We start from the raw sequence: 23106 nt of genomic DNA, 5'->3' as shown, positions 1-23106 counted from the left end.
AGGTCCCTAGCCTTCGGTACTGCCTCTTGTTCTTTTTTTTGTGTTGAATTTTTACGTCTTCTCATTTTGTCCAGATAAGAGTAAATGAAGGGGCAAGTAAAATACTAAAAGGGTGGCAACAACCCCAGGAAAATATGCTTTAACCAAATTAGAAGAGATCCAAAATCGTGAGTGGGGAGAAAGGGGATAAAAAGAGGTTCAAAAAGGAAGAAAGAAAAAAAAAAAAGAAAAGAAAAGAAAAAAAAAAGAAAAGAAAAGAAAAGAATTTTTAAAAAAGAATACACCTAAGAAAAATGTAAAAAAGAAAAAATATATATATTAGATAAACTAGTATAAAATCGTTAAAAAAGAAAAAGGTAACAGTTAAAAAAAATTTTACCCAAAGGCGAGAAAAAAAAAATGAAAAAGAAAAAATTAAATTAACTGCAAGACTAAAAAAAATCACAGGAAAAAAGCCATGAGTTCCGTGCTTGGCTTTCTCCTCCTCTGGAATTCTGCTGCTCTCCTTGGTATTGAAACCGCACTCCTTGGTAGATGAACTTGGTCTTGGCTGGATTTCTTGTTGATCTTCTGGGGGAGGGGCCTGTTGTAGTGATTCTCAAGTGTCTTTGCCCCAGGCGGAATTACACCGCCCTTACCCAGGGCCAGGGTGAGTAATCCGCTCGGGTTTGCTTTCAGGAGCTTTTGTTCCCTGAGCGCTTTCCGTAGAGTACCAGAGGACGGGAATACAAATGGCGGCCTCCTGGTCTTCGGCCCGGAGGAGCCGAGAGCCCAGGGCTGCTCTCCTCAGTGCGTGCTCAGAGAACCGCGCCCAGTTACTCCCGTCTGCCTGACCTCCGGCCGCGCTCCGAGCTCACCGAGCCTGCGACCGGTTCAACGTAACACGGAGCTGTGAGCTTACTGTCGGCTCTGTCTCTGTAGCCGGCTTTCCCGTTCCAATACCCGGAAGCTCTGCGACACTCAGACACCCCCGATCCTTCTGTGACCCTGCGGGACCTGAGGCCACGCTGACCCCGCGTGGGCTTCGCCCCGGTTTAGCCTCTGGAGCGATGTCCCTCAGCGGAACAGACTTTTAAAAGTCCTGATTTTGTGCACGGTTGCTCCGCCGCTTGCGGGGAGCCGGCCCCTCCCCCCGGGGTCTATATTCCCGTCGCTTTGGATTCACTTTTCCGCCTGTCCTACCTTTCAGAAAGTGGTTGTTTTTCTGTTTCCAGAATTGCTGTTCTTCTTCTCTTCGATCTGCCGATGGATTTTCAGGTGTTTGCAATCTTTAGATAAGCTATCTAGCTGATCTCCGGCTAGCTGAAGCAGTCTCAGCTTGCTACTTCTCCGCCATCTTGACTCCTCCGGATATTTCTCTACTTTTTACACAATTATTCTTACTCTCCACAGAAAGGCTGCATCTTAACTTTTCATCTGGTGATGGAAAACACTAAAATCCTGATTTTAACAGAATAGTAGTAAAAATGCCTCAGTGATTTAAGTTGAAAGCAGTACATTGGTACATGGCTCTTGCACTCAGTTATCAGGAATGTACAAATGTTTTTTTATTCAAAAATACAAAATATGGGGTGCCTGGGTGGCTCAGTGGGTTAAAGCCTCTGCCTTCGGCTCAGGTCATGATCCCAGGGTCCTGGGATCGAGCCCCGCATCAGGCTCTCTGCTCAGCAGGGAGCCTGCTTCCTCCTCTCTCTCTGCCTACCTCTCAGCCTACTTGTAATCTCTGCCTGTCAAATAAATAAATAAAATCTTTAAAAAAATACAAAATAAATTATCTGTAGGAATGGACAATGACAACAGTAGACCATCATATGTTGTCAACTGAAACCAGTGACTGATGGTTATAGTGATTTTCTTAAACATCAGCCAGGCTTTTCTTCAGTCATTTCCTTCAACTGACTTCTCTCAAGTTATGGGTGAGGAGCACAGCGTGGGCTTCCTCTCACAGTTCATTAATAATGGTAAAGCACTGTTCTAGGAATCAGAACATGCCACCTCCCATACCCCTTCCCATTCCACCCATTCTGCTCATCACTGGGTCCTTCTCTTCTTTAGGAATTTCGGTGACTACAACTTCTGCCATAGTTAACAGAGAGGTCACTCCAGCAGCATACAATAAAGAAGTTCTTACAAACTTTGTTGGATCAATGATTCCTTTTTCCACCATATTCACAAAATCTCCAAGCATAGCATCATAACCAACTTCTGGGGAACTCTGCATAATTTTCTCAACTACCAATGATCTTTCAACACCTGAATTCTTAGCAATGGTCATTGCAGGAATTTTGAGTGTTCTCTTAATAATTTCCATACCAATTTTTTGATCTTCGTTAGTTGGAGTTAATGAATCCAAGGCTGGAATGCACCGAAGCAGGGCACAACCCCCTCCCAGAACAATGCCTTCTTCAATGGCAGCTCATGTAGCATTGAGCGCATCGGTAACTCTGTCTTTCTTTTCATTCACTTCAACATCACTTGTCCCACCAACCTTCAACACAGCTACACCATCTGAGAGTTTTGCCAAATGTTCATTCAGCTTTTCCTTTTCAAATTCACTAGTTGTAATACCTAACTGCTCAATGATTTCTTGAATACATTTTTCAATTTGAGCCTTGTCACCTTTTCCTTTTAAGAGCATGGCATCATGTTTGGTCACAATGACCTCTCCAACTTTCCCTAAGTCATGAGGCTGAACATCTTTGAGATTTAGAGTCAATCCTTCTTCCCCAAAAACTGCACCACTAGTAGCAATAGCCATGTCTTTAAGCTGATTCTTCCTATTGTCACCAAAACCTGGAGCTTTGACTGCCACAATCTGAAGACCAACTTTTAACCTATTCAAAACGAGTGTACTCAGAGCTTCTCCATCAACTTCTTCAGCAATTATGATCAAGGGCTTATGGTGAGCATTGGCAATTTCAAGAGCAGGTACAATGGACTGGATGCTAGAAATTTTCTTTTCACTCGATAGAACATAAGCATCCTGGAATTCACATTTCTGACCTTTTGAGGTATTAATAATGTATGGAGAAATGTAACCTTGATCAAAATTCATGCCTTCAATAATTTCTAATTCATCATTTAGTGTTTTTCCATCCTTTACTGTGATGACACCCTTTCTTCCAACCTTTTTCATTGCATCGGAAATGATGTTGCCAATTTCTTTGTCTCCATTTGCAGAAATGGTAGCAACCTGAGCAATTTTTTCAGGGGTTGTCACGGGTTTAGACTGCTTCTTAAGTTCAGCAATTACAGCATCAACAGCTAACATCACACCTCTCCTGATTTCCACAGGATTAGCACCTTTGCTAATCTTCTCGAAGCCTTCCTTGGCAATAGAGCATGCCAAGATAGTAGCAGTAGTGATGCCGTCCCCAGCCTCTTCATTTGTGTTACTGGTGAGATCTTGAACAAGTTTAGCGCCAATATTTTTGTAATTATCTTTTAAGTCAATTGACTTTGCTACGGTCACACCATCTTTTGTCACTTTGGGACTTCCCCAACTCTCTTCAATAATCACTGTTCTTCCCTTTGGCCCCACTGTAATGGCTACAGCATTGGCTAAAAGGTCTACACCTTGAAGCATTAAGGCTCAGGCATCTGCACCAAATTTTGTATCTTTGGCATAAGCCCAAGTAAGATGAGGAGCCAGTGCTCTGGACACTGACCTAATTTGGCAAAGGAATGCGGGTAATCAAAGCGCTTCTGCGGGGGCAGCGGTGGAGTGTGAGCACGGTGAGGCAGGTCATCGGAGACTAGTGAGGCCATGACTCTTGAAATTTTTGGAACAAAACAATTATCTTCAGTTTGCTCTTATCACGCATCATTCTAAAAGTCCTCTTAACAGGTATGGACAAAGTTACCAGTAACTAAGTAAATTTTTAAAAGTTCATTTAAAAAAAGGAATAAAAAATAGGCATATCTTAATTTCTTTATCTTAAAACATGTATATATTTGCCAATATACTGATATAGAACCAAGGTCTTCTCTCTCTCTCTCTCTTTTTTTTCTTTTTTTTTTTTTTGATTAAAGTATAGTTGACACAAAATGTTACATTAGTTTCAGTACCATGGCCTTTTCTTTAGTATGAACCTGGGGATTGTAATCCTAAAATATCTTTCTTGCAATAACCCATGAATTCCACCATGCATTTTATTGAAATAGAGTGAAAATCTAAGCACTACCACAATACTCAATGTGCATGCAAATGCTTTGGAAATTTAAGATCTGCCCATACATAATTCAGTAGGATTTTTTTTTACCTTTATCATCTTTCTAATGCATTCAACTTAGTCTTTATAGAAATAATACCGTTTTTATTCACACTCAATATCATTAGTTTCTACAATATTTACTTATCATATATAGTTACAGAAATATATGCAACTGTCATAAATGTGCTTCGGAACCAAAAACTCATTCTTGGCAAGAAAATGACTCAACTGGTGTAGGAAGAACCAAAGAGGCCTGGTGAAGAATAGTCTAGTAGTTAGTTGTGGGTGCTCAGAATATCCTGACCATAGTTAGCATATATTTCCAAAGAATGGAGAATTTAGACTACTTCAGTGAATCGGTATTAAAAAGATAAATTTAAAGAATATCAACTCTATTTCATGAATATCTTAATGTTAATCCAATAATTACCTGACTCTCCTAACTTGCTTATAAATTCCACAGGGACTGAGCTCTTAGTCCTAAGGTGTATAACACTTAGTTATACACCTCACAAACCAAGGCAAGACATCCAGACTAAATGTATTTTTTTTTTTACTTTAATTCCAGCATAGTTAACGTACAGTGTTATATTAGTTTCAGGTGTACAATATAGTGGTTCAACAGTTCCATATATTACACTGTGCTCATCAAGAGAAGTATATACTTAATGCCCTTCACTTATTTCACTCATTCACCCTACTCACCTACCTTCTGGTAGCCCTCTGTTGTCTATAGTTAAGAGTCTGGTTTCTTTGGGGGGGATGTGGAATCTGTTTTTGATTTTCCCTTTTCTTTTTTTGTTATTTTGTTTTTTAAAATCCACATATGGGTGAAATCACATGGTCTTGTCTTTCTCTGGCAGACTTCTTTCACTTGGCATTATACTCTCTAGATCCATCCATGCTGCTGCAAATGGCAAGATTTCATTCATTTTTATGGTTGAACAATATTCTTATAAATATAAAAATATTATAAGAATATTATTCATATATATTATATATATGCCATGTATATAATATATATATTTATATATATAAATATATATATATAATATATATAATATCTTCCACTTCTTCTTTATTCATTCCTCTATCAATGGATACTTGGACTGCTTCCACAGTTTGGCTTATTGTTAAGTAATGCCACAATAAACATAGTAGGGCATACATCCCTTCAACTTAGTGTTTTCACATTCTTTAGGTAAATACCCAGTAATGTAATTACTGGATTGTAGGGTAGTTTATTTTAAATTTTTTGAGGAACCTCAAGACTGTCTTAAACAGTGGCTATGCTAGTTTGCATTCCCACCAACAACAGACAAGGGTTTTTTTCCACATCCTAACCAATATTTGTTGTTCCTTGGGTTTTTTATTTTTGCCATTCTGAAAAGTGTGAGGTAATATATCATTATAGTTTTGATTTACCTCTTCCTGATGATCAGTGATGTTGAGCATCTTTTTATTGTTCTGTTGGCCATCTGCATGTCTTCTTTGGAGAAATGTCTGTTCATATCTTTAACCATTTTTAATGGGATTAATTTTTAGTGTTGAGTTGCATAAGTTTTTGTATATTTTAGGTACTAACCCTTTATCAGATACATCATTTGCAAATATTTTCTCCACTTCTGTAGGTTGTTTTTTAGTTTTTTTGTTGCTTCCTTTGTCATACAGAGGCTTTTTATTTTGATATAGTCCCAAGAGTTTATTTTTTCTTTTGTTTCCCTCATCTCAAGAGACATACCTAGAAAGATGTTTTAATAGTCCATAACAGAGAAATCACTGCCTGTGGTCTCTTCTAGGATTTTTATGGTTTCAGATCTGACATTTAGGTATTGATTCCATTTTGAATTTATTATTATATGTGGTATAAATGGTCCATTTTATTTTTCATGTAGTTGTCCAGTTCCCCCAACACAATTTGTTGAAGACAAATTGTACATTTTTGCCTCTTTTATGAAAGATTAATTGACCATATACTTGTGGGTTTATTTCTGGACTTTCTATTATGTTCCATTGATATATGTGTCTATTTTTTTATGTGTCTATTTTTGTGCCAGTACCATACTGTCTTGATTACTACAGCCTCATAATACAACTTGAAGTCTGAAATTGTGACACCTCTGGTTTTTGTTTTGTTTTGTTTTGTTTTTTGTTTGTTTTCTTTTTTAAGATTGCTGTGGTAATCCTTGGTGTATTGTAGTTCCATACAAATTTTAGAATTGTTTTAGTTCTGTCAAAAATATTGTTGGTTTTAGCAAGGATTGCCTTAAATGTGTAGATTGCTTTGGGTAGTATAGACATTTTAACAATATTTTTTCTTTCAGTTTATGAGCATGGAATTTCTTCTCATTTCTTTGTGGTGTCTTCAACTTCTTTCATCCAGTGTTATCTAGTTTTCAAAGCATATGTCTTTTTGCCTCTTTGGTTGGGTTTATTCCTAGATATATAATTATTTTGGATGTAATTATAAATGGGATTATTTTCTTAATTTCTCTTTCTGCTGCCTTATTATTGATGTATAGAAATGCTATTGATTTCTGTCCATTGATAATGTATACTACAACTTTACTGAATTCCTTTATCTGTTTTCATAGTTGGAGTAGTTGGAGGAGTAGTTGGAGACTCCATAGGTGGAGTCTTTGGGGTTTTCTATATATAGTATCATGTCATCCACAAATAGTGACAGTTCTACTTCTTCCTTACCCATCTAGATGCTTTTTATTCCTTTTTGTTTTCCGATTGCTCTGGCTAGGACTTCCAGTACTATGTTGAATAGAAGTGGTGAGAATGGACATGCTTGTCTTGTTCCTGACCTTGGAAGAAAAGCTCTCCATTTTTTAACCATTAAGTATGACATTTTTTTCATACAAGGATTTATTATGGTGAGATATCTTCCCTTTATTTTTTTAAATTTAATTTCATTTTTTCAGTATTCCAAGATTCATTATTTATGCACCACACCCAGTGCTCCATGCAATACTTGCCCTCCTTAATACTCACCACCAGACTCACCCATCCCCCTACCCCCTTCCAAAACCCTCAGTTTATTTCTCAGAGTCCACAAAAACCTATTTTGTTGAGGGTTTTTTCATGAATGGATATCCTTTGTCAAATGCATTGTCTGTATCTATTGAAATGATCATATGGTGTTTATCCTGGCTCTTGTTGATGTGAAGTATCACAACAATTAATTCGTGAATATTGAATGACCCTTGCATGCAGGAATAAATCCCACTTGAGCATGGCAAATGATTATTTTAATGTATTGTTGGATTTGGTTTGCCTACATTTTGTTGAGGATTTTTGCATCTATGTTCATCAAAGATATTGGCCTGTAGTTCTCTCTTTTTCTGGTGTCTTTATCTAATTTCAGTATCAGGGTAATTCTGGCTTCATAGAATGCATTTGGAAACCTACCTTCCTCTTCTATTTTTTTTTTATAATTTTTTATTTTTTATAAACATATATTTTTATCCCCAGGGGTACAGGTCTGTGAATCACCAGGTTTACACACTTCACAGCACTCACCAAAGCACATACCCTCCCCAGTGTCCATAATCTCACCCCCTTCTCCCAAACCCCCTCCCCCCAGCAACCCTCAGTTTGTTTTGTGAGATTAAGAGTCACTTATAGTTTGTCTCCCTCCCAATCGAAGAAGTTTAAGAAGAATAGGTATTAACTCTTCTTTAAATGTGTGGTAAAATTCACCTGTGAAGCCATCTGGTCCTGGACTTTTGTTTGCTTGGAGTTTTTTTTCTTTTAATTACTGATTCAGTTTCATTGCTGGTTATCAGTCTGCTCAAATTTTCTACTTCTTCCTGCTTCAACTTTGGAAGGTTTTATGTTTCTAAGAATTCACCCACTTCTTCTAAGTTGTCCAATTTTTTGGCATGTAATTTTTCATAATATTCTCTTAAAATCCTTTGTATTTCAGTGTTGTCAGTTGGTATTTCTCATCTTTCATTTGTAACTTTGAGTCCTCTCTATTATTTTAAAGATCCAGCTCTTTTTTTAATTGGGGTTTTTTGTGTTTTTTGTATTTTTGTTTTGTTGTTGTTGTTTTGTTTTGTTTCTAGCTTTAGTTTCTGTATCATTTATTTCTGCTTTAACCTTTATTATTTCCTTTTTTCTGCTGGTTTTAGATTTTGTTTGTTCTTTTTCAACATCCTTTAAGTGTAAGGTTAGTTTGTTTCTTTGAGATTGTTCTTCTTGAAGAAAGAATGTATTGCTCTAAACTTCCCTCTTAGAACTGCATTTGCTGCATTCTAAGGGTTTTCAACTATTGTTTTTGGTTTTTTTTTATCCATGTAATTTGTGATTTCTTCTTGATTTCCTGGTTGGCCCATTCATTGTTTATTAACATGTTATTTAACTTCCATGTATTTGTGCTCTTTCCATATTTTTTTTTATGGTTTATTTCTAGTTTTCAATGCTGTGATCCAAAAAGATGCATGGTATGACTTTGATCTTTTTTACTTTGTTGCACCTTGTTTTGTGGCCCAATGTGTGATCTCTTCTGGAGAATGTTTCATAGGCACTTGAAAAGAAAGAATATTCTGCTCTTTTATGGAGTGTTCTAAATATATCCGTTAAATCCATCTGATTTAATGTGTCATTCAAAGCCAGTGTTTCTTTGTGAATTTTCTGTCTAGATGATCGATGTTCTATCCATTGATGTAAGAGGGGTGTTAAAATTCCCTACTATTATTGTATTACTATCAATTAGTTCTTTATGTTTGTTTTTAACAGTTTTATGTATTTGTGTGCTCCCATATTGGGGATATAAATATTTACAATTGTTATATCTTCTTGTTGGATTAAATAAAATATAATTTATCATTTTTATAGTGTCCTTCTTTGTCTGTTACAGTGTTTATTTTAAAGTCTACTTTATCCAATATAAGTATTGTTACCTCCACTTTCTTTTGACATCCATTTGCATGATGAATATTTCTCAATCCCCTCACACTCAATCTGCAGGTGTATTTAGGTCTAAAATGAGTCTCTTGTAGGCAGCATACAGATGAGTCTTGTTTTTTTTATGCATTCTGTCACCTTATATCTTGATTGGAGTGTTTAGTCCATTAAATTCCAAGTAACTATTGATAAATATGTATTTATTGCCATTTCATTATTTGCTTTGTTGCTTCTGTATTCCTCTGATCCTTTCTTCTTTTGCTTTCTTTTCTCAAGTTGGCTTCCTTTAGTGATATACTTGGATTCCTTTCTCTCTCTCTCTTTTTTTTTTTGCATATCTACTATTGGTTTTTGATTAATGGTTACCATTAGGTATGTATACATATCTTCTGCATATAACAGTCTATATTATGTTGATGGAACTTAAGTTTGAACCCATTCTTTACTCCTCCTCACTCCATGTTATTGGTATATGGTGTTATACTTTACATCCTTTTACTTTGTGAGTCCCTTTACTGATTTTTACAGATCTATTTATTTTTACTGTAATGCTTCCTACTTTTCTTAATCCCTTTATGATCTTTCCTTTCCACTCGAAGAGTCCCCTTTAACATTTCTTGTAAGGTTAGTAAGGAAGATAACTTCTTTAGCTTTTGTTTGTCTTTGAAACCCTTATCTCTCCCTCTATCCTGAATGATAGCCTTGGTGGATAGAGTATTCTTGGCTATTTTTTTTTCCTTTCAGCACTTTGAATATATTATGTCACTTACATCAGGCCTGCATATTTTCTGCTGAACAATCTACTGATAGGCTAATGGAATTTCACTTGTATGTAACTGTCTTCTTTTCACTTGCTGCTTTTAATATTCTTTTTTTATCACTATATTTTGCTATTTTAATTGCTATGTGTCTTCATCTTGACCTCCCTGGGTTGATTTTGTTGGGGTTTCCTGTGCCTCCTGGGTCTGGATATCTGTTTCCTTCCCAAGATTAGAGAAGTTTTTGATTATTTCTTCAAATAAATTTTTTGTCCTTTTCACTCTCTCTTCTTCTTCTGGGATCACTATAATATGAATGTTATTACATTTTATGGAGTTGCTGAGTTCCCTAAGCCTATCCTCATTCTATATACTTTTTTTTATTACTGCTCAGCTTGATTACTTTCCATTACTCTGTCCTCCAAGTCCCTATTTTTTTCCTCTGCTTCCTCTAGCTTGCTATTTATTCCATTTAGTGTGTTTAATTTCATTTATTGTGGTTCTACATCTTTGAATTTTTCTTTTTCATGTTTTCTCTCTTTGTTAAGGATTTCACTGATCTCTTAAGTCCAATGAGTATCTTTATGAACATTACAATTTCTACCAGGCATACTATTTATCTGTTTCACTTAGTTTTCTCCTGCTGTTGTTTTGTCCTGTCCTTTCACTTGGGGCATATTCCTCTGTCTCTTCATTTTGTCTAATTCTTTGTATCTCTTTCTCTGTGTTACAGAAGTCAGCTATGTCTCCTGCTCTTGTAAGTAATGACCTTATGAAGAAGAGAGTCTATAGTGCCTTGCAAAACAATGTCTTCTGTTCACCAGAATAGGCACTTTGGGAGTGTATCATATGTGTGTTGTATATACCTAGCTGTTGTGTCCTGGTCACTTTTTCCTTCAGTCCTTTCATCTGCAGAGGCTCTCTTTTTCTGTGGTGGACAGTATTTGGCCTCTGGTCAGGGGGGGCATGCTTTTTTCACAAGGTACCCTTTGATCTGCTTGCAAAATGAGAACTGACACCAAAACAGGACCCCATGGACAGGGTGCACACTTTTAACAAGATGCACCTCAGACTTCACAGTACCTGCTGCTGCCACTGCTTCTAGGACCAAGGCTTCATACAACAGAAGGGTCAGGAGATGTGGTAACAGCAAGGTTTGCACTGGTCTTCTAGGAGAGAGGACCTACAGTGCCTGGACTGAGGCAAATGTGACTTGGAAGGGCAGATCCACAGAAGTACATGGGGGCAAGTCTTGGTGTCAGCAAGTTAGATAGAAAATGTTGGTACCACCCTGGTTCCCACAGGTGACCCTGTGTTTATTTTGTTTATACTAAGGCCTGGGAAAGGAGATGGTGCCTAAAAGCTCTTTTGTTCCTTGGAGAAGTCCTTCTATAAAATTTACCCTTCCAGGACATGTTCTGAGATGCATAAATAACTGCCCCTCCCTGTGCCCTGGGAGTTTTTTAAACTGCTGCTTCTACACTGAAACTCAAAGGTCTATTTACCATGCTGTCTCTGAGGCCAGGGACTCAGCTTCTTATTGTTCCAGGGCTCTTCCAAAGTCAAGCCCTCCAATTTTTAAGATTACAAGTTTTAAGTCCTGCTGGTTGTAAGAACTCATGAAATTGGCATCTCTATTTTTCAAAGCCAAATGGTACAGGGATTCATCTTCTCCACTGTGATAGTCTGTTCCTTGACCTTCTCCACATCCACAGCTACTTCACCCAACCTTGGTTCCCTGCTCCCCTGACCCCTGAGCCCCTGTCCCTTCCCTTCCCCACACCATTTCTGCCTTTCCTACACTTTTCAATGGGTCACTTCTCTACCTTTAGTTGTGAACTTTGTTCTTCCAGTCTTTGGATCATTTTCTGGATTATATATGCTGATATAAATGTTATCTAGTTGTATCCATGGGGTGAGGTGCACTATGGTCCTCTTAATCCATCATCTTAGTAAAATGTATTTTAAAAGTGAAAACATCAGCAAATCATATAGGTAGTCAATCTACATGACTATAAAGCTGCAGGGTTCTATCTTCTTTTTTTTTTAATTTTTTTAATTTATTTTCAGCATAACAGTATTCATTGTTTTTGCACCATACCCAGTGCTCCATGCCATACGTGCCCTCTCCAATACCCACCACCTGGTTCCCCCAACCTCCCATCCCCCACCCCTTCAAAACCCTCAGATTGTTTTTCAGAGTCCATAGTCTCTCATGGTTCACCTCCCTTTCCAATTTCCCTCAACTCCCTTCTCCTCTCTAACTCCCCTTGTCCTTCATGCTATTTGTTATGCTCCACAAATAAGTGAAACCATATGATAATTGATTCTCTCTGCTTGAATTATTTCACTCAGCATAATGTCTTCCAGTCCTGTCCATGTTGCTACAAAAGTTGGGTATTCATCCTTTCTGATGGAGACATAATACTCCGCAGGGCTCTATTTTCAAATTTATTTTATATTTCTGTTTCTAAAATCCAAATGATATTATGCTTAAATATGCTTTAAAATGCATTAATAGGAGCACCTGGGTGGCTCAGTGTGTTAACCCTCTGCCTTTGACTCAGATCATAGTGTCAGGGTCCTGAGATCGAGCCTCCCATTGGGTTCTCTGCTCAGCAGGGAGCCTGCTTCCCACTCTCTTTGCCTATCTCTCTGCCTACTTGTGATCTCTCTCTGTCAAATAAATAAATAAAAGCTTTTAAAAAATAAAATAAAATAATAAAATGAAATAAAATGCATTAATAATTAGCTTGGACTGTAACTGAGGGCAGACTGAAGCAGATGCAAGTTTGTAAATGATCTGGAAACCTTTTAGGACCATTGCTAACAGAACCAGCAGAGCGGTATTTAATGTGTAAGCCATATTTTTATTTTTAAATTAGCAATAACACACTAACTATGGTAAAAGAACATTGAAATGGAACTGCAGGGAAGCTAGTGATTGTGGTGATAAAAAAAATTATAAGAGGATTCACACAGAAGAACAATCTATGTTTCTTCCTCTTCCTATTGTATCAAAGGAAAAAGAGTTTGTAGGAAGAGAACAGAAACCTTCCAGATGATCAGAAATAATAAAATACCTGAGAAGACCTTGTCTCTGCCAGCCCATAACCTAGAAGAGTGAGTAAGGCTTTTCTGACCATAATTGGAAAGCAGCTGCTAGCTAGGATTCCTGGAAATATACAACCTAAAATTAAGATACTTTCAGAACAAGTTGTATTATTTAAGTCTGAACAGAAGTAGCATGAAACAAATAAGGAGACATAAACAAAACTTGAGTTTTTCTTATTAATTTTCAACTAGTGTTCACATCTTTAAATCTTGCATTTTATTGTATATCAAAATGTTAAAAGTTTATATTACCATCAATCATTGATTATATTAATTAAGAGTTCTATTTTCATGTCGAAATTCTGAGTAGAAATGTGGAATCTTCTCTCTATCACTGTTCAAATTGGGAGCCTGACTTTTCAAAGACATAAGTGAGCTTTGACTATTATGCAGTAAAAAGATTACCCTAATTCCAGACAAAATCATGAAAGTCAACAGCTTCCGGAGTTGTAAAGTCCAGACAAAAACATGAAAGAATCATCATACAGATCTTTTAATGATTCATTAAATTTTTTACTTATGTCCTTCAGAAACTTCTAGTGTAATTAAACGGAAGTATTTCTCATTTAGAACACACTCCTTAGCCCTAACTCTACTTGTTTTAACTAAAAAATAGAATGCAGACCTGCCAATATACCTATTTCACATTCACCTCACTCACCACACACACACACACACACACACACACACACACACACTTCATTTCTTCAAATTAAATATCTTCAATATCCCCTAAAGTTCTTCTGTGGTGTGGTACCATCTCCTTCCTGGTCACACACTTTAAATGTTCTCAACTTGTACATGTTCTTCCTAAACTGTAGCACTTAGGCTTGAAGCAGTTAGGAAAGCATGGCTTGATACCCAGAAAAGAGAATGGCAATGCCTCCATTATTCTCTGAAACTAGATTCCTATTAATTTAGCCAAAACTGTAGTAGCCTCCATGACAATCATATCAGACAGATGATTCATATCAAATGTATTGTCAACCAAAAATTTCAGTTCCTTGCAAAATCAAGTTCTCTGTCCAAACCACACCTTCAGAGGGTTTGAGACTTAAAGTGTGGAATTTTACTTTCATCTTCAAAAAGTAATCTGATTATTTCTAAAATAATATTATAATAGATCATTTTAATTTTTTATTTGAATTGAAGTTAGTTAATGTATAGTGCAGTATTGGTTTCAGGAATAGAATTGTTGATTCATCATTTATATATAATAGCCAGTGTTCATCCCAACAAGTGCTTCTTGAATACCCCTTGCCCATTTAGCACACCCCCCTACCCATCTCCCCTCTAGCAACTCTCATTTTGTTCTTGTAACTATAGAATCTCTTATAGTTTGCCTCTCTCTGTTTTTATCTTTTTTTTCTTCCCTCCCCCATGTTCATCTATTTTTTTTCTTAAATTCCACATATGAATGAAATATAATATTTGTCTTTCTCTGATTGATTTAATTCACTCAACATAATACACTCTAGTTCCATCCACATCACTGCAAATGGCAAGATTTATTTTTTGATGGCTGAGTAATTAATAAATATATATATATTATATATATATATTATATATATATATTCACACACACACATACATACATATTCCATTATGTATATGTATATGTATATATCACCTCTTCTTTATCTACTCTTCAGTTAATGGACATTTGTGTTCTTTCCTTGTTTGGTTATTGTGGATAGTGTTACTATATACATCAGGATACAAAGGGTGGCCCCTTTGAATCATCAGTTTTGTATCCTCTAGATAAATACCTAGTGATGTAATTGCTGGGTCATAGGATAGTTCTATTTTTAACTTTTTGAAGAACTGCCACACTGTTTTCCAGAGTAGCTATACCTGTTTGCATTCTGACCAACAGTGCAAAAGAGTTCTCATTTCTCTGCATCCTCACCAACATCTGTTTCTTTCTGAGTTGTTAATTTTAAAGGTGGGAGGTAATATCTTATTGTAATTTTGATTTGTATTTCCCTGCTGATAAATGATGTTGAGGATTTTTTCACATGTCTGTGAGCCATTTGTATGTCTTCTTGAGAGAAATATCATTACATCTTCTGCCCATTTCAACTGGCTTATTTAATTTTGGGGAGCTGAGTTTAACTAGTTCTTTATAGATTCTGGATATTAGCCCCTCATCTGATATGTCATTTGCAAATATGTTTTTCCACTCCAAAAGATGTCTTTTAGTTTTGTTGATTGTTCCTTTCACTGTTTTATCTTGATGAGGTCCCAACAGATCATTTTTGCTTTTGTTTCCCTTGCCTCAAGATATACCTAGAAAGAGGTTGCTGCAGTTGAAGTCAAAGAGGTTGCTGCCTGTTTTCTCATCTATGGTTTTGATGGTTTCCTGTCTCACATTTAGGTCTTTCATCCGTTTTGAATTTATTTTTATGTATGGTGTAAGAAAGTGGTCCTGTTTCATTCTTCTCATGTGGCTGTTCAATTTTTCCAACACTGTTTGTTGAAGAAACTGATTTTTTTTCCACGAATATTCTTTCTTTCTTTGTCAAAGACTAGTTGCACATATAGTTGTGGGTGCATTTCTGGGTTCTCTTTCCTGTTCCATTGATCTATGTGTCTGTTTTTGTACCAGTACCATACTGTCTTGAGGATTACAGTCTGTATTAGAGCTTGAAGTCTGGAATTTGTAATGCCTCCCGCTTTGCATTTTTTTTCAACATTAATTTGGGTATTTGGGGGTCTTTTGTGGTTCCATGCAAATTCTAGGACTGTTTGTTCTATCTCTATGATAAATGGTGGTGTTACTCTGATAGGGATTGCACTGAATGTATAGATTGATTTGAGTAGTATAGATATTTTAACAATATTTGGGTAGTATGAACATTTTAACAATATCATGAGTATGGAATGTTTTTACATTTTTTGTGTGTTTTTCAACTTCTTTATCAGTGGTTCTATAATTTTCAGCACACAGATCTTTTACCTCTTTGGTTTATTCTCAGATATTTTACAGTTTTAGGGATAAATGGGATATGGTTTTATAAAAGGGATTGATTCCTTGATTTCTCTTTCTGCTTCTTCATTACTGGTATGTAGAAATGCAACAGATTTCTGTATGTTGATTTTATATCTTGAAACTTTGCTGAATTCATGAATTAGTTCTAGCAACTTTTTGGTGGAATCCTTTGGGTTTTCCACCTAAAGTATCATATTGTCTGCAAAGAGTGAAATTTTGACTTCTTCCTTGATGATATAGATGCCTTCTGTTTCTTCTTGTTATCTGATTGCTGAAGCTAGAGCTTCCAGTACTATGTTGAACAACAGTTGTGAGAATGGACATCCCTGTCTTGTTCTGATCTGAGAGTTTTTCCCCAATGAGGATAGTATAAACTGTGGGTCTTTTGTGTATGGCCTTTATGTTATTAAGGTATGTTTTTTCTATCCCTACTTTCTTGAAGATTTTTATTAAAAAAGGTTGCTATATTTTGTCAAACACTTTTGCTACATCTATTGAGAGGGTCATATAGTTTTTATCCTTTCTTTTATTAATGTGAAGTATCATATTCATTATTTTACATATGTTGAACCATCTCCAAAGCCCAGGAATAAATCCCACTTGGTTCCAATAAATTATCTTCTTAATGTACTATTGGCTTCAATTAATTAATATCTTGAGAATTTCGCATCCATGTTCATCAGGGATATTCATCTATAATCCCCCTTTTTTGTGGAGTATATGCCTGGTTTTGAAATCAAGGTAATGCTGGCCTCATAGAAGGAGTCTGGAAGTTTTTTTTCCATATATATTTTTCAGAAGTTTCAGAAGAATAGGTATTAGTTCTTCTTTGAATGTATGGTAGAATTCCTCTGGAAAGCCATCTGGCCCTGGCCTCTAATTTCTTGGGAGATGTTTGACTACTGATTCAATTTCTTTGCTGGTTACTGGTCTGTTCAAATTTTCTATTTCCTTCTATTTAAGTTTTAGTAACCTATCTTTCTAGGAATTTATCCATTCCTTCCAAATTTCCCAATTTGTGGGCATATAATTGCTCATACTATTAACTTTTGAGTGTTTGTATTTCTGTGGTATTGGTTTTAATCTCTCCTCTTTCACTTATGATTTTATTTATTAGATCCTTTCTCTTTTCTTTTTGATAAGTCTGGCTAGGTGCTTATCAATTTTGTTAATTTCTTTCTTTCTTTCTTTCTTTCTTTTTTTTTTTTTGTTAATTCTTTCAGAAAAGGAGCTCCTAGTTTCATTGCTCTATTCTACTGGGATTTTTATTTCTATACTATTTATTTATCCTCTGATCTTAATTTTTCCCCACTTCTGCTGGTTTTAGGCTTTATTTGCTGTTCTTTTTCCAGCTCTGTTAGGTGTAAGATTAGGTTTTGTATTTGAAGTTTTTCTTGCTTCTTGAGGAAGGCCTGTATTGCTAACTACTTCCCTCTTAGGACTGCTTTTGCTATGTACCAAAGGTTTTGGACTGTCGTGTTTTCATTTTCATTTGCTTCCATGTATTTTTTTTATTGCATCTTTAATTTCTTGATTAACCCATTCATTCTTTAGTAGGATATTCTTTAACCTCCATGTATTTGTGGTCTTTCCAATTTTTTTCTTGTGGCTGACTTCAAGTTCCATAGGACTGTGATCTGAAAATATGCATGGTATTATCTCCATCTTTTTGTACTTGTTGAGGTCTAATTTGTGACCCAGTATGTGATCTGTTCTGGAGAATGTTCAATGTGCATTCTAAAAGAATGTGTATTCTGCTGCTTTAGGATGAAATGCTCTGAATATATCTGCTAAATCCATCTGGTCCAGTATGTCATTCAAAGCCCTTGTTTCCTTATTGATATTCTGCTTAGATGATCTGTCCATTGCTGAGAGTGGGGTATTAAAGTTCCCTATTATTATTGTATTATTATCAGTGAGTTTTAAGTTTGTTATTAATTGATTTATATATTTGGCTACCCCCAAGTTAGAGGCATAAATATTTATAATTATTAGATCTTATTGTTGGCTAGACCCCTTAATTATGATATAATACTCTTCTTTTGTTAATATTTTATTTATTTACTTGACAGAAAGAGACCACAAGTAGGCAGAGAGGCAGGCAGAGAGAGAGAGGGAACCAGGATCCCTGCTGAACAGAAAACCCAATGCAGGGTTCGATCCCAGGACCCTGAAATCATGACCTGAGCTGAAGGCAAAGGCCTAACCCACTAAGCCACCCAGGCGCCCCTATAATACTCTTCTTCATCTCTTATTGCAGTATTTGTTTTAAAATCTAGTTTTTCTGGGATTCTTGGGAGGCTCAGTTAGTTGAATATCTGCCTTCAGTTCAGGTCATGATCCCAGGATTGTGGAATTGAGTCCCACATCAGGCACTTTGTTCAGTGGGGAACCTGCTTCTCCCTATGCCTGTCACTCACCCTGCTTGTGCACTCTCTCTCTCTCTCTCTCTCTGACAAATAAATAAAACCTTTTTTTTTTTAATCTAGTTTGTCTGATATACGGATGGCTACTCCTTCTTTCTTTTGATGTCCATTAGCATGATAGATGGCTCTCCACCCCTTCATTTTCATTCTAGAGGTTTCTTTGGGTCTAAAATTAGTCCCTTATAACATATCAATGGGTCTTATTTTTAATCCATTCTGATACACTATATCTTTTGATTGAAGTATTGAGTCCATTTACATTTAGAATAATTACTAATAGCTATAAATTTAGTGTTATTTTATTACCTCTTAGGGCACTGTTCCTGTAGATTGTCTCTGTTCCTTTCCTGTCTTTGAGTGGGAAAAAGAGACCAAAAGTAACAGAGTCCCATATAATATTCCTTACAAAGCTGGTTTAGTGTTCATGAACTCCTTTAATTTTTGCTTGTCTTGAATCTCTTTATCTTTCTTTTGATTCTGAATGACAGCCTTGCTGGATGTAGTATTCTTGGCTGCAGATTTTTCCTATTCATAACATTGAATATATAATGTCACTCTTTTCTGGCTTGCCATGTTTCTGTGGTCAGGTCTGCTGCTAACCTTAATGTGTCTACCCTTGTAGGTTAAGGACATTTTGTCCCCAGCTGCTTTCAGAATTCTGTTTTTATCTTTGCATTTTTCAAGTTTCTTTGTAACATGTCTTGGTGTTGACCTGGTTTTGCTGATTTTGAGGGGATTCCTCTGTGCCTTTTGGATTTGAATGCCTGATTCCTTCCCCAGATTAGAGAAGTTCTCAGCTGTAATTTCTTCAAGCTCCCCAACTCTTCTTATGGGATTCCTATGATATGGATATTATTGCACTTCATGGAATTACTGAGTTCCCCAAGTCTATTTTCATGATTTAATAGTTTTATTTCCCTCTTCTTTTAAGCTTCATTATTTTCCATAATTTTATCTTCTATATCATGTATTTGTTCCTCTGATTCTTCCAATCCCATCATGATTACACTGAGTTATTTTCACATCTCACTTGTAGCATTTTTTTTAATTCAGTCTGACTAGTTTTGGGGTCTCTTATCTCTATAGCTAGGGTTTTTCTTGTGTATTCTATGCTTCTTTCAAGCCCAGGTAATATTCTTATGACCACTGTTCTAATTTCTTGTTTAGATACATTGCTTATATCTGTTTTGAGCAAATCCCTGGCTATGATTTCTTCTTGATCTTTCTTTTGGGGAGAATTCCTCCATCTTATCATTATGTATAGGTTTCTGTCTTTTGGGTGTTATGAAACCTTGTTGTATTTCCTGCTGCTGAGATTAATATAATATTAAGAATGGGTTCTACACTGTCCAGGGCTTGGCACTTTGGGAAGTATTTATGGTGTATGCTGTGTGCACTCAGCTCTTATATTTTGGCTGTTCTTTCCCACAGGTCAATCCTCCTCAAAGTTCCTCCTTACTAGCTTTGGAGAGTGTTTGGACCTTTAAATAGTTTTGCTTTGATTTGTTTGTTAAGTTAAGCCTGATTTAAAAGGGGGGGCGGGAGTCTGATCCAAGAAAAAAGGAAAAGGAACAAGAGAAGGAAGGAAACAACCCAACAAATGAACAAATGAACAAAAAGCTATAAGCCTGATGCCAAAGAAAAAGAAAAAAATAATAATTAAAATTTAAAAATAAAATTAAAAAATATAAAGAAATTAAAAATTGAAATAAAAAAAATCATTGTCCTATTTCCACTGGAACTGAATCTGATGCTTGAGAGCATTCTATGACCAGTAGCCTTGATGCATGGGGAGGGCCCATGTTGGTCTTCTGAGAAAGGCTCCTTGGGCTCAGTCACACCTTCCCTAACAAAGATGTCCCTGTCAGATTCAAGGGATAGGGTTTGGTGGAAGTGCCTCCAGCCTCTTCCTGAGGTGCTGTGTTTCACTCTGAAGTCTGTCTATGCTGGGGAGGGAGTCAGGGGGAGAAGATGGAGTCACCTACCATCTCATTGCCAGAGAGAGGGGGATTCTGTTCAGGAGACCCTCACAGAAAAGTGAACAATCTCCTCTTCTGTGTCCCAGGCTTTTGTCAGATCCCTGCTCTCAATCTGTTTGTACCCAGCCAATGACAGGTCTAGTGCCACAGTTCTCCTGTGTTTTATATCTGGCTTATGGCTGGGATTCAAAACAACAAATCTTAAAGTAGCCAGCAGTACATGGGCCCACTCCCTTCCCCGAGAATAGAGCCTCACCAGCACTGCACCAAGCACCTTTCTGTCCCAGAAAAGCAGTCACTTGCCTGCCGGAATGTCCAGAGTCTATGTTGAAGCACACTGAAAAGCTATGACCAGCTTATCTGCCCTCTGCATGTGCCTCTGTCCCCTGCTGTTGAACAGCTGCTCAATACCACTTGATGGGCCTTATGTCCTTGAAGAGGTAAAATAACCTCTTCCAAATGCAGTCCAGGAAGGGGAAACTTCTCCCCCTGTGACCCAGGCTTGCCCATACCAAAACCCTTGGATGAACCCTACACACCACTCTCTCTCCCTCCCTGTCTTGCTCCACAAAAAGTGTTCCCACCCCTCTGCAGCACCAAAGCTTTTCTCTCTCCCAATTCACATCTCTGAATTTTTCATCTGCCACATTCTTTCCATCCAATTATGCAGATTGTTTTCTTAATTCTCAGACCAATTTCCTAGTTGTTCAAAATTATTTGATGTTGATCTTTCTGTGTTCAAGGGACAGGCCAGACCAGGGTCCCTCTACTACTCCATCTTCTTAACTCCTCCCTTCTAGATCATTTTTAAACAGATCTTGATGGCACTGTGTACAATAAGCTCACTTTTTTTCTGGGCTGCACATCATATTTCTTTTAAAAAGTTAGAGTGTTTCCAAATATGCATTACATTCTTTTTTTTAATATTGTACAGGAACAAGGAAGCAGTTATACCTTAGATAATTCTTTTCTTCCTGTTGACAATAGTTCATTAATAGGTATACTACAAATACAGACATTTGATAGTTAATCTATGTAGGGATACTGGCATCTAGCTTATATTTCTATAAAGTATTCACCAATACATCAGAGACAACTTGCAAAATGTCTTGATGAAGTCAAAATCGTAATTGTACATATTTTGTTCTCATCAGTGTAATTGTCATGTCAAAGAAAATAATGAAGTAAGTGCATCAATTGGTATTCATGAACCCACAAGTAATTACCAATTTCTCTCCACAGGAGTTTGGATTACAATTAGCAGGATACTGAATACCTGAAATAAAATAGGGAGGTGGTCCTTGGGAGCGGGGAGGAAAAAAAGAAGTAAATAGGAGTATTAGAAAGTAACCTCATCTACTTTACCTTTTCACCACAATTAGTCCCATCCACCTGCCCACTTCTACATAGGTGAACAGAATCTTATGCATAAAGAGTTATGTCCTGAACTGTTAACAGTGTCCAAAACTTACTGAAAGTATTAATTCCAGGAATTGATAATTTGTATCAATTGTATCAATTTGTATCAATTAACAAGCATAATGTCAACATAAATGTTTTGTCAGCTTCACCATTTCACATGTACATATACACACACATTCAAATAGTTTTTTTATCTCTAAATACAAATAATAAAAAAGCTGGGGCTAATCTTTTGAGAACTTTAATCAAATAACATGATGTCTTTTTAGTAATAGAGCACCATTCATGTAGTAAAAGTAATAAAGCCTTCATTTGGGGAGTTTATCTTTCCCTTTTTAAAACCTAAGCCAATAAAAATGAAATAATAAAGAAACAAACTTTTAATGGCCTATAGATAATGACACCCCTGCTAAGATACCAGTTTAGTATCCTGCAGTTTAAACAGCTGCCATTTGTCAGATAATTGCTTATGTTATTTCCCATCTTTGCATTAAAGAAGAATGCTATATTTGCATTTTTGACCCACTTTATTTTCCTAAGCAAAGTTGGCATATAAGAATCATTGAAATACCCTATCCAATTATCTCTACTAGTTGGAAGGCTGGAAAAAAAGTCCAAAGAAAACTCAACATCATAAAAAGAGATTTATTGAATATATAACCTAATTTTCCATCTTACCTTTTGAAAAAATAACTCCTCTCCCCCAACACACAGGAAGATAATTAACTCCATGTTCCATTCTCCATATCAAGATCTCATATTCATTTTCAGTTTGTACAGATAATTACCATGCCCCAAATAATTTTCATTATTATGCCTTTTTAAATATCTTTTGGCCTAGACTTCAGCCCAGTGGCAATCCTTCAGAGGTTCACTCCAGGTGGGGCACCTGGATGGCTCAGTTGGTTAAGTGTCCAACACTTGATTTCAGCCCATGTCATGAACTCAGGGTCATCAGATCAAGCCCTGAGTTGGGCTCCATGCTGAGTATGGAACCTTCTTAAGATTCTCTCCCTCCCTCTTCTTCTGCCTTTCCTCCCCTCCCCTCTGTGTACTTTCTTTCTTAAAAAAAAAAAAACTCCATGTATGCAGAACTCAAGAAATATGTGCTATCTGCCTGAATTCTCAAAATTTCTAATCCCTGAGAATGAATACATAGCACTGTGGCCTATTTCACCTTATATTGGTTGTTCTGTTGGTTATAGTTTTATGTGGCTATCCTTCAGTACAATTCTAAGCCCACCCTATGTCAAAGAATGAGTGTCATGGACAGCTAAATAAGTA

The 23106-nt window shown here is 36.5% G+C and overlaps 1 protein-coding gene across 1 annotated transcript; it reads right to left on the bottom strand.

Moving 5' to 3' along the window:
* Nucleotides 1-2314: 2314 nt before the first annotated feature.
* Nucleotides 2315-3561, bottom strand: LOC101686889 (60 kDa heat shock protein, mitochondrial-like). The gene has a single exon (XM_045069481.1). It carries the CDS (start codon nt 3269-3271, stop codon nt 2417-2419), a length of 855 nt encoding a protein of 284 aa, XP_044925416.1. The 5' UTR covers nt 3272-3561; the 3' UTR covers nt 2315-2416.
* Between the last annotated feature and the right edge of the window lie 19545 nt (nt 3562-23106).

Source organism: Mustela putorius, unplaced genomic scaffold, assembly GCF_011764305.1.
Source record: "Mustela putorius furo isolate JIRA1106 unplaced genomic scaffold, ASM1176430v1.1 tig00003937_pilon_pilon_pilon, whole genome shotgun sequence".
Lineage (NCBI taxonomy): Eukaryota > Metazoa > Chordata > Mammalia > Carnivora > Mustelidae > Mustela > Mustela putorius.
This window is presented reverse-complemented; position numbering and strand designations above follow the sequence as displayed.